Genomic DNA, 13,061 nt, shown 5'->3' on the forward strand with positions numbered 1-13,061 from the left:
TTTCATTTTTAACGAAATCTGGGGACGAGAATGACCACAGATAAAATAACAGCAACACGTATATAGAAATGGAATTTAATCTCAGATTATTTTTCAATGTGATTTCTTTAAAATGATTTTATTTTTTAAGCCTCATTTGCAATTCATAATACAATATATATATTTTTTGCAGCTAAAGTAGTTTTATTCATTTTGTATTAGAGAGGTCTAAAAGTCATGTTGCAGAAGAACTTAAGTTCATTTTGAGATCCCAGTTTGAAAGCAGCTTCAGCTTGTTTGTGGTACGTCTTTGTTTATGTTCTCGTACATTTTTTTTAAGTCTTCCAGTATTCTCTTCACACTTGCCCAAAATCCTTCAGACAACGGAAATAGCGGATATGCAGGTGTATTTTCATTCGTTTGATTTGTTGTGCCAGTTTTCCATGCCTCGAATCTTGTAAATATCCTAAAATATTTCGTCAATAAAATAAAAACATAAAACGACAACGACGATAGAAACGACGGCAAATAATAGTAGCAATAACGAGGACGGGACAGCACAGAAAAATAACGATGGCGGCTAAAACAAGCAATAATGACGACAACGACGACGACGACGACGATAAAATCCACAACGACAACAGAAGAAGAACAACAACAAGAAGAACAAATAAAAACAAAAAAACGACGCACACGTCACAAATAAAAAAATAAGTGAATAAATACTTTGGTAAATGTTCTTGAAAATGTTTTATGATCTCTTCTTTGAAGATCTCAGGCGGTCTGGATATCATTCTCTGTATACTTTGCATCATTTTTATAACAGCCATTTCGTTGTACATTCGACTATTTTCCAGACCTTCTTCGCTCCCTCTATGTTTTTCATAACCTGCTTCATTATAATATGGCTCCTCACACAAAATCAAACCTGCAAAAACAATACAAAACAGGGTTTGAAATCCAACTATGTTTTGAGCGAGTCCTTCTAAACTCTCGTCAATTTTTTTTACGTGAATCCGTCGCGTGTAAAAAGATTTGCGTGAAAATATATTACAAGTCCACATCCATGGTCTAACTTAAAAGAACCTATCTAATACAAGGGATGTTATTAATCTAACTTAAAACTAAAAAACAACAAACTTATTTTACTTAGCAACAGCTTGCATGGATGTTCGTTTTAGCTCTCCCTAATTCTAAAACGAAGGCATGGGAAGTACGTTAAAATATTTGACGATTGCTTTCACTTGAGCTTCTAAGATGTAATGGTTTGTACACTACTGTAAGAGGCAACTTAAATTCACTCTAGAAGAACATTTTTTTCCTTCATTTGTAATTTTAAGATTTTTTTATAAACGCATCGGGTCTAAATGGACTCGCTAGGCCATACCTACCGCGAATCTCAGTGCGAGTAGGCCATGACTACCGCGAATTTCAGTACGAGTCAAACTCGCGCTGGATTTAAAGTTCTGCAAAATATATTAACATATACCTGGATGTTTAAGTAAATGAAAACCATACGACAGTAGAATTAAGAAAAAGATTTTGCCCTGAGGGTGTATTGCACGCTAAACGTTGATTTGACGTTTGGGGAGTGAGGCAAAACGACGCCACAAATGATGTGAGTACTCATGTTATTTATAGGGTGAATATAATATCCAAAACGTGATTCAATCCTATTCAAGATGAAGCATTTGCACTCTAGGCGTCTAATCGAGTGTTATGCATCGTACGTACAATATGTGTTCTATACCTTAAGCTAACTCAAAGGAAAAAAAATACAAAAGCAGGTTTCCAACTCAAACGCAAATGGTCCTATAATCGATGTCGATCAATACAAAAGCAAGATTACTTCCTACATTTTGTCCATCGATGTCAATCGATGCAGTTGATTCGACCATTTTTGCTTAAGTGGAAATCGGGGTTAACTTTATCAACTTACTTTGTATGGAGAGCAGTACTTGATGTATAGTTGATCTCGACGTCCAAGTTTCGTTTCCTTTTCCCGACCACGTACCAAGTAAACTAACGCAAACCTTCCCTTCTTCGTAGAGGTTGGGATTCAACCTATTTGAACAGTATGCATAGTAGTGCACCTGCGGAGGAGCAGCAGGATAATTTTCCGGTAGTTGGAGATCAAAATAAAACAAACCGTCTTCGTACGGAGTACCTGGAGGACCAGCAATGAGAACGCTGAACAAGTCCTATAAAGGAAGGAGACTAGTCATAAAAATGTGATAATTACGTTATTTAGGGGACATTAGATCCCAAATCCTTGCATTTTTAGACTGCTCACGACAAATTTCTCCAATTTTTATTATCGTACTTAATAATAAAATTTGTTATACCACATAAAGATATTTATTTAAGGGGTTTATACGTACAGGTTCCCCAGAGTCAAAATTGTCATACATCAAATGACGAAAATGACAAGATTTTCATATAGTTTTTAAATAAATTGAGATCTGAGAAGATTTTAAAGCTGATGCTATGATATAGCGCTTTTATGCATTTGGAAAATGAAATGAACTGATATTGAGGAGATTGGAGGTTAAAGTTGTTAAAAAATATACTTTTAAATGAATTTTGAGCAGGTTTGAGGGGCGTAAAGGACCTTTAAATATATTCCAATATATAAAAAAACATCAGAAGGTAAATGATATACAAATCCTAATTTTTTTTTAACAGATCGAAAGATTAAAATTTTCTATTTTCCATATATTCCTGAAATTTGGATGACATTTCTTCAATTTTTAGCCATTTTCGCTAAAATTAATCTCACAAATTGTTAAGATTGTCGATTCGCAAATATTAATCCATATATTTAATTATACCCTTTTAATTATTTCCTTATTACTTAAACCCGGTAAAATCCGATCTAAAAAGACTTAAAGCACTGTTCACATTAAAGTAAAAGATCCTAATTTTTTTCAGGTAAAAATTAGACTTACCATTCTATTTTCGAACGCGCGAACTAAAATACCAGGTGGCAAGTGAGACTTGAGTAATTTTATATCCTTCATCACAGCTGCATTGAAACTTCTCACGTTGCTAGGGACGTGATATTGCGAGTAAAATTTATGATAAGTTGGAGCACTGTCTAGCGTCATAAATGAATCTAAACAAGATGGATAAATGTGTCTTTTATTAAAAGAGGCTGCTAGTAAAATTTATATTAGTCTTTTTTATGAAACAAATATTCGTTTCTTTACACAGAACTAAACTGGATGATAAAGTTTTCAAATTTAAAGGAATACGGATTACCTAGAATGGCCCTTTTGTTGTCAGGCTTAACTCAGCTGGTTACGCTCATAAATTTAAGAGCTTTCATTTTAGTTCAACAAACCAACAAACATTTTTAAAAACTACTTCCCAACCACAATGTGAGACGTCTTACTTAAAATTTTTTTGTTGAATTTTTAAACAAAATTTTTTGAATTTTTTTATTAGTTTATTATCATTTATTTATTATTTGTAACTTTGCGAGTAATATTTCTGTACTAGCCATTAGGCTGTGAAAACTCCACGGGTTCACGGGTCCTTAATATATCTCCTACTATCTACATTCCGTGTACCACAGTTATAAATTCGCGCAGGCGCCGAGGCTAATAATAATATATGCAGGCATGTATATTCCAATATCACTATTTCGTGCGTTTCTTAACAAGACATCACTCGGTATGACAAACTATTTTTTGTACAGATATTTTTTACATTAATACGCGGTTTTTATGCTCGTACGGCTTACGTAACTTAAATAATAATAAGGACCCTATTCGCAAGACCCTCGTGAAAACAACACCAATTGAATTTAAAGAGTCGAATAAGTATCAGATAAATAAAAATAATATCAAAAGAGCAACACATGCGACAACAAACACACAATACAAAAAATTATCTCACTTTGATCTTGCGATTCTTCTCCACATACATCATTCTTAGTTATAGCAAGCACTCCTCCGTCGAGCTTTTTTTTCTTGCACTCGCTATTATCTGCATCATTGCGTTCAGGCTGAGAAAGATGGGACTGAATCGTGTGGTTTTCAGAACTCTCCCCTTCAACTCCCTTTTCGCTGGGTGAAGCAACAAGCTCATTTTCTTTATCGCGTGACGTGTTTTCATTTGACAAAGACGATATAAGTTTCTGAAGAGCTTTTGATAGGTCTGTAGTTAATCCACTGTCAGTTTTTTTCAGTGCAATAAATTCATTAATTTTGGATACTATGTCTACAGAATGACTACTATTCTCGCATTCTTCCGAAACTTGCTTCTCTAAATCGTCTAAAAACTCTAAAATTCTTGTGTCTTTTTCAAATGCTTTACGTAAACCATTTAATATAGAAATAAAACTTTCGTTGGTTTTGTATTCAGAGTCAGAACTGACAGCGTTGCTATTGGTAGATAAATTGTCTGTGCTGGAGGGAGATGTACCTTGATTCCATGCGGAGAAGAAAGATGTGTCATGAGTACCGCTTGATGGTCGCACAAAGTTTCGTCCTAATTCGTTCATAAAATCCACTGTTTGTCTATTCATACCAACCACCACGTTGGAGGCGGAGTTGCTATCAGTCGAGGTCGTATCCTGGGAGGGCGCATTAATGGCGGCTAATGATCTCATGATGATATCTTCTAATGGATTTAACTGTTGACTCAGCTCTTCAGAAGGCAACAACCCGTCGCTGGCGTCACTGGCCGTTTCCCATTCGTCGTCGTCGGAGTTTTCATTGCTGTCAGCGCCGTTCACTTCTTCCCAGTTCATGTCTTCATCATCCTAAGTGATATAATAAAAAGATTAGAAAATCTTTAAATTTTGCAACAATTTTTCAGGGTTTTTTTTATTAGATTTAGCTTATTCAGCGAATTTTAATAAAACATCAAAAATGTGTGGAATTACTAACACGGTTGGGACTACTTTCGTAGAGTCAAATTTAAGGTTTGAGGACTTTGGTTTAGAATTTTCAAGCTTTTTAGGGAAGAAATTACTATTTCTATGCTTTTTTGTAAAAAAAATCATGTAACAGATTTTAAAAGAAGAGGGTTGTTACAAGTTCAAATTTTAGAGGATTTTTTAGAAGTTTTGAGGAGACTTCAAAGTTGAGGAGGCGTGGTAAACCTGATTACATTGTGCGATCTCCAAGTCAACAATTTGTACGATTATATTACACTGTTATAAAACAAAGTTAACACACAGAAATTAGTTTGATATTATGAGTTGTGTCAATGCATATCTCCAACCACCTCAATGAATGGTAGCCTAGTGGTACAGCGTTCGCTTCCAGCGCGGGAGGTCTTGGGTTCAACCCCTTAACCAGGTCATGCCAGGGACTATAAAAGTGTGAATCTATCCTTTCTGTTTAAAGTGCAGCATGAGAATAGGATTGGTATCTTAAGCTGTTGTCTAGTTGCGCTGTGTTCACACGACTTTCATAGCTCAAATAGGAACTTTAAATGCACTATAAACTTCTTCACGAGACCCCGAGTACTGACAGAAACTGAAGAGGCTATCCTGAGTAAATAATTTCAGTAACAATAAAAATAAGTAATACTTGCTTCTTTATCAACAACATAGAGTTGGGATGGTAACACTGACGAAACACTTTGATCAACCCACAGCACTTTTACAGTACCATCTCCATTTACTTTAATAATCTAAAAATATTATTACTCCAAAAAATCACATTGTAATAAAAAAATCCTTTCTATAATTTGAATCGTACAACAAATTTCTGCTCCACGAGATGTGTGCTAAAATGATGAACGGTTGGTGTACTAACCTATATTCGTGCAATTGGGTTTTAGGTATACAACAACTACAAAAGATAAGTAAAGTCGTGCATCTACTTAATTAATAAACGAAAAAGGAACAATGGAACTCACAACATTTAAACTTCAAGGAGACAAAAATATTTGTTCAAATTTTACATGAGTTTTTGCATTTCTGTGTTTTAAGCAGCCTTTTCAACTCAACTTCGCTCATGTTGGCAAAAAATTACCAACGTGACGCTATCTGGCTGCTTACTTAGTTACCACGTGAGCGTTGACGTCGATAATTGCCAACTTCTGACGTGAATTTAGAAAGGCTGCTAAGAGTTTCGTTGTGGCTACTCAGAAGGGATAGAGAGTAGGTGGTTGACCTGAATCTTAAATTCTTCTACTAACAGCTATATATAGACTGACCACTAACCTGCCCGGCAGGGGCAACAGCATCAGTGTTGTCACTGTCATTTGATGCTAGCCTCACCACAACGTCACCAGCACGGAACGTGTAATCTTCATGATCGGCAATATCATACACACTCACATTGTCTTCCACTTCTTCCATCACTTCTGTAGCATTCTTTTCATATGATAACCATTTAATCTTGCACAAACGTGCAGCGTAATTGGCGGTCTGTACGACACCAAAACGCTCCTTCTGTGAAGTGTCAACTAATGTAACGAAAACAGATATGAGAAATTAAGAAAAGCAAAATAGCAATTAACACAACATAGACAAATATTAATTATCTAATTAATTAAGCTAATTAAATAGCTATTAATAATCAATTATCTCGGAGAAACCCCCCAATCTTTAAGTTGATTTCTACAAACCAATTTTTATATTGATTTTGACAGATCAAAAGCTGCTTTAAACAAAAGACCTGGCTGTTGAGGAAAAAAGGTACACAAACATGGATGCAAACGGACATATGTCCAAGGTTGTACTGACAGATCACCTCTGCTGGTTAATTAAACAGATCAACGCCTCCCACATGTGTTTGTCTGTTTATCTAAATTGCCTTAAATAAACTCTTATAAAAAGTTCACAAAAAAATAACTAAATACTTAGCTAAAACTACAGCAATTTCAATCAATCTCAAAAATGCACACAATTATAATCGTCCAAATAAAGTAGATCATAAATTATAATAACAAATATATATCGACTTTTCTCACCTCTTTTATCAAGAACAAAATCACCAGGAAAAAATTCCAAATCGTCTAGGTGAATCACTGGATGGAGATCAGTTGAAGACACATTTGCATGCTCCTCCCCGTTCTGCCATATTGTGTTTGCTACAGTTTTTGTAAAGCATACTTCGACACAAACTTTTTCTCCCTCTTTAAGCTGCTGTGTTGGTTGATACCTCTTCTTTTTTGTTACACAGCGCACATGTCTTCTCCTTCTTGATCGTGAACCACCACGCCTAGGCAGAGGACCTACAGTTGAACGAGGGGAAGGTTCTGGCTAGAAATCACTATCATCCACATTCTGCTCATCTTCCGATATATCTGCTGTTGCTGCTTCTGCTGCAGGCTTTTTTTCTAAATACAAAATTCGAAATTTTGTTGTATAGTTACCACAGGTCAGACATTAAGAGGCAGCAAAAAAAAACTCAAAAAATTTAGTGTACAGCCCACCTGGAGATGCAGCCATTTTGTCTTTCTTGTCGGTATCTTCTTGAAGAAATTTCATATCTGAACCTTTTAAAACATAATAGACTTTATCACCAATTTGAAGGTGTGCTTCTTTATGATGACTCAGCAATTTTATATCACCACTACGAGAAATAACACAATATACAAACACATAGATTCTTTAAACTATTTAACTAGTGTACGGAACATTGCAGTTTGACCAATATATACAACGACTGAAGAGAAAATGAATTACACTACATCCAACACTTCCATTTTAAACCTCTACTTGCAAAAAATGGTAAAGCCAGCAAACTATTCTCATTGTAAACACGAAGTAAAAGAAATAAATTCTCATTGCTATAGTCGTTGCTGTATTCAGCTATTAAACCCACAACCTGTTACACTGAAAACGATCAATCCAGCAACCAATAGCCTATTTGTAAATAAATTTGACAAGAATCTTACACAGTAATTAATACCTTTGCAACTCTCTTTTGGTAATGTCAGCATCAGGTTGAACAAGTGAGTTCTCCATTCCTCCCATGAATCCACATACTTGCCAGTCAATGTGTAAACTATTCAGAGATACCTGAATAATAATTATTACCATTACATTCATTAATAGAACTCTTTGTAGATAGTTGTTGTTGCAGCATAAAAGTTTAAGTTCAAATTACTTGGAAGCAAAATTAGTCAAATTCTCTAAGGCTAGGCTAACCCATATTTAATAAGTTACTGACCTCATTGAATATACTTAAAAGCCTAATCTCAACCTTTGTTAGAAGAGCATAATTTGAAAAAAATAAAATAACTTACTATATAAACATGCTTAGAAACACCTAAAACCATTTAGTGCTACGCCTATAAGGAGGTACTGTAAGATTCACGAAAAACAGCTTACATGTTCTACTACCGCTTTCAATCGCATTTGGTTGTTAACAGCAGGTCTCGACCCCACAACCCATGTAGCATCTTTGAAAACACGTGCTGGACCTTGAACCTGTTGACCAGGATAAAAAAGATCACAGTAGAATGTCGAATCTTCTTCTCTTTGATCAGTAACGTCACAAAGGCTTTCGATGTTCTTGCCACTGATGATACACCTAAATTAAAATCACCAAAATGATAAAAATAAACTTAAAAATGTAAAACATGCAAAAAATGAAAAAATATAACTTTCAAACACAAATTTACCTACATCAAAAAAAAAATTGTGCCATTTTCCTATAATAGCCTTCATCTATATGTTAACCACCAGTTAATAGAAGATTAGTTGACAACACAGTGTAAGGAAAAAAGTGCTGCAGAAAAAATGCAGAGGGCTAGGCAACCCAATTCCTGCTATTTTCACAATTTTTATTACTGCAAATTACGTTTTATTATGTATATTACTTGAGTATTTTTCCTCAAATTGATAAATAATGTTGCCAGAAAGTTTGACAACAACCTGAAATTTAATTCATATTTTTCAGGCATTTGAGTTTTGTCACTTACATATGTACATAAACACTCACAAACTAGATAAAAATAATACATACTTAGAACTGTTTTTTAAACGTAATGTTATTTCTTCGTTTAAATCACGCACAATTCCAAACCATGGAGATTTTACTACAGGTGCGTATAAACCAAAATCCTGCAAATGACAAAAATAAAAAAATGGCTTTCACATCAGACGATAATCTTATTGGATGTATTCCAAACTATTATATACCATAAAGATAAAAGAATACAAGTTCCTACAAGTTTCTTCCAGGTCCATAAAGAATGATTATTGCAACAAGAATTAAGAACAAGTTAAACGTCTTTACACACCCTTAGAGGCAATAATTCCGCAGCATTAATGTTCTTCAGGACATGATTTGTCCCAACAATCCTTACATCAGTATACACAATAACATCAACTATTTGTCCTTTTTGATTTCCTTTTGATCTGTTAATCCAACGTACAACGTCACCAGGTAGTAAAGAACGATCTACTAACTCAACCTGTGCAAGAAAGCATAGCACATCAGTTGAATTCAGAGAATTGTATTTCATCCTAGGACAGTTTATTTGGTAACCTGTCTATCATCTAATGCGCAAGTACTTGTTACTGTACAAACTGAATGTTATAAGGGAAAAAACTATAATTTTTAATTACTTTTCTTAAATCAATTCTACTTTACACAGGGCAGAAAAAAAATCATCCCTTATTTACACAATTTCACAATGCACCTGAAATACTAAATTATCAAAAAAAACCATAAAAACTTCATCCTTTTTGTGTTTGGGTATTCATTTTTTGAGTTACTATCCCTGTAACTATAACAAAGTAAAAGTGAAAACTACAAATTTTAATCATTTGTAATAGAGAAAACATAAAGCCACTTATATATATATTTTAAGAATAGGGTAAAAAATTGTAATATTTGGTACAAAGAGTTGTTAACAAATGCACATTTTTAAGAAAAATTACTCCACACAGAGTGTTATTTTTATATCAAGGGAAAATGTTAACTTGCCAAAATGTGAATTTTTATGACAAAAATCAATATTTTGAACACATCCAGAAATTCTTTTAAAAAAAAGGTAGTAAATGCATAACATCTTACGCTATTTTCATTTACAACTTTAACCTCGTCTGGGTCTGACCACTTAGAGTTAGGAGTGTACCAACCAACCATAATCTTTCCCTTCTCAACCTTTTCCTCTTCCTCATCTGTAGAATCATCAGAATCACTCGAATCATCATCATGTGCAGTTTGAATGACAATTCCAATTTTCTTTGTGCTCCTGCTTTGCACAACATCTTCATCATAAACACCTATAAAAAGTATCAGAAAGGAAAGTGAGAAAATTTTACATTAGAAAAAAACATATTTTGTCTGGGTTTGGATGTAATTTCAATGGTTACATGTGTTTACGCAGGCAAAAATGAAAATGTTTTAGCCATTTTAACCAAAATACAAATCAGCTAATTATAAAATAAAGTCAATATATAGAATAATTTTTAGCCAAGAAAGGGATGCAAATATATTAAAAACAAACAATATCATAGCTGAAGAGCAGTAGTCAAAGCACTAATTTTTAACGATTTTTATCCGAAAGTCAAAATGGCTAAGATCGCAACAACATTCCTTTAAGATGTAAATTAAATTACAAAACACGTTTTTTTATGAATACTTTGCACACATATTTTTGATTTTGTTTTATGCATGCGCTCATATTCACATGATCTGTTATCCAAATTGTGATTAAACAGTATTTGCTAAACTATAGAATTCCCCCGTAAAACTTCGCAACGCAATAATAAAAAAAATAAACTAACAAATATAGCAGCAGCTACGAATGCAGCTACGCAAAGCTCACTATTTCTAGATTAACACACAGTTGGTCAGTTAAACTGAAGTAAAATATCAACAAACATACCAAGTTGGTTTGTTACACTAAACATTTCGCAATATAACGACTTTGCTTTCATGATTCTATAGTTTAGGCTCATAGTGTATACATTCGTAATGACAAATTTTTCGTTCTTTAAATAGTTTCCTTATTCATTTAATATTTTTGTTATTAAAAACATTTATATAATGTTATATGTTTTTTTAAACTGGTTTAATTTTAAAAACGAAGCTTTTGCTCAGATCCCTCTTAACTATCTAAAACCATTTTCAACTATTTTTCTGAGTAGCTGCATTGCTGCGTAGCTGAGTTGCTGCGTAGCTGAGTATCTACGTTGCTGTATTGCTGAGTAGCTGTGTTGCTGAGTAGCTGGACATTTATGTTGCTGTATTGCTGAGTAGATGCGTTGCTGCGCAGCTGAGCATCTACGTTGCTGTAGTCCTGATAGGTGCGTTGTTGCGTTGCTGAGTTACATAGTTTTAATTTTTTTACGGGGGTATTCTATAGTTGCTCCACAGTATTTCTATTACACACTCTACAACACAATCTTTGAGAACATTCTTTCTTTTCTTGGTTTGCAATTTCTTGTAACGTACCGTCGCGTCAGACGACAGGGAAGAAGGTGCTTTTTTCAGGCATTGTTCGGTTAAATGCAGGTTTTGCCAGTCGAATACTTGAATTTTTTTGTATGTATTTATGGCTACTTCTCGTGACTAGCTAACGGAGACAGTAAAATAAAAAGCTGTAGATATCTGCAACGTGTACATGAAAATCAAACTTACGCTTACCCGTAAATTGTTCCTGCTCCTCGTTTCGTAGGTCCGCCATGTTCTTTGTTTGTATTTTAGACTTATAACCAATAGCCAGTAAAATCAATATGGGGACATTATCGTGACGTCAATCTGTGGCTTTTTGTGCCACAAGGAAATTTAAAAAGAGTTTTATTTTTTATTGCTGAGAGTTCGACCTTAGCTTTTATTTAGATGTCAACAACTAGAACGAAGCACATTGTAAGCTGGTATTGTAGTAGCTGCGGGCTTTATATTTTGTGATGCGGAACTAGAACTCTATTAAAAACCGGTGGTATTTAAAGCCCACGCAAATAGTATAGAGGATGTGAAAAGCTTCTTTGAGGGCTTTGGGTTGCTTAAATTAATTTTACAACATTAGTGTCAGTATGTTATTCCTAAAGTAGTAAAGTATTAAAGCTAAGTCTTAAGTTGTAAGTTAGCTATAGGCCAGTTGGTGTCTGGCGCAAGTAAATGTGCTAGACCCTTAAATTGTCTTATATCTTATATTTCAAAAGGGTAAAAGTAAAGCGTACAGTGTATACTCTAGCCTACATGGCTAATAGTAAAATAGCCACAATTTAGCAGACACCTTTTTTCAATGTAGCTACAGAAGGACAACTGCAAATTTTGGTCCTTCAAAAAACATTCAGGGCTTTGTTACAAAAAAAGTCCCTTATATATAACAGTTTTTATATTTCATTATAAACTTCCAATTAATAAAATAATACATGCTAAAAATCCAATACAAGATTACAATCTGTTGTCATTTTGTCATTGTTTGCATTCTAACCATTTATCCATCTTGCTATTTGTTTGTTTTTATGAATAAGAGAAAAACAATATTTTTAATAAGCTATACATAATAATAATCTTCTCATCCAACTAGCTTTCTCATCCAGTGTCATTTAAATTGCATGCTATAAAGGCTGATGAGTGTAAACTCATCTTAAGTTAGTCAAATAGTTCAGAAAAACTTTTAAAGGTCCCTTAAACAAACTATGATAGCCTGTTTAAATGTTTTATTTCTCCTAGTTAGGCTATTAACATGAACCAAAAATATCCTTGACCATTATCAGAAGATATATATTACGTTTTTGTTTGTCAAATTTGCGGTTGTTTTTGACTGCCAATTGAGCCAGCAAAGTGAAAGTGGAAGTCATCAATTTAAAAAGAGATATATGTAAAATTAGAGGTTTATAGGGGATCTGTACCTAGAGAGGGATACTATACGTCATTTAAAGGATCCCTCATTTGCAGGGTAAGTGGTATCTAATCATGGTAAATTTTCCAATCAAGTGACAAATCATACCTTGGTAGGTATGATTTGTCACTGTACCTGTTCTCCCTATAAACTTTTGACAATGTAGAGGGAATACTAGTTATCAAGTGGCAATATTAACGCCGTAGCTTAGTTGTTATGTGGTGCAGTAGTTTGATGGTTATAATGGTTAAACCTCTCACACTTTGTGCAAGAGACCGCGTTTGATTCACCTCGGACGCAATTTAATA

General features: G+C 34.1%; 1 protein-coding gene across 1 annotated transcript; it reads right to left on the reverse strand.

Annotated features, from left to right (window-relative positions):
* Positions 1 to 190: 190 nt before the first annotated feature.
* On the reverse strand, positions 191 to 11,622 carry LOC130648558 ((E3-independent) E2 ubiquitin-conjugating enzyme UBE2O-like). The gene is made up of 16 exons (XM_057454611.1): positions 11,550 to 11,622; positions 9,972 to 10,183; positions 9,193 to 9,366; positions 8,916 to 9,013; positions 8,279 to 8,480; positions 7,857 to 7,966; positions 7,378 to 7,517; positions 7,253 to 7,281; positions 6,913 to 7,204; positions 6,161 to 6,405; positions 5,527 to 5,625; positions 3,880 to 4,747; positions 2,928 to 3,094; positions 1,919 to 2,180; positions 706 to 907; positions 191 to 445 (listed from the first exon to the last, which is right to left on the reverse strand). The coding sequence occupies exons 1-16, from the start codon at positions 11,587 to 11,589 to the stop codon at positions 268 to 270; spliced, it is 3,318 nt and encodes a 1,105-aa protein (XP_057310594.1). The 5' UTR covers positions 11,590 to 11,622; the 3' UTR covers positions 191 to 267.
* Between the last annotated feature and the right edge of the window lie 1,439 nt (positions 11,623 to 13,061).

The sequence above is a fragment of the Hydractinia symbiolongicarpus genome, chromosome 7, assembly GCF_029227915.1.
Source record: "Hydractinia symbiolongicarpus strain clone_291-10 chromosome 7, HSymV2.1, whole genome shotgun sequence".
NCBI lineage: Eukaryota > Metazoa > Cnidaria > Hydrozoa > Anthoathecata > Hydractiniidae > Hydractinia > Hydractinia symbiolongicarpus.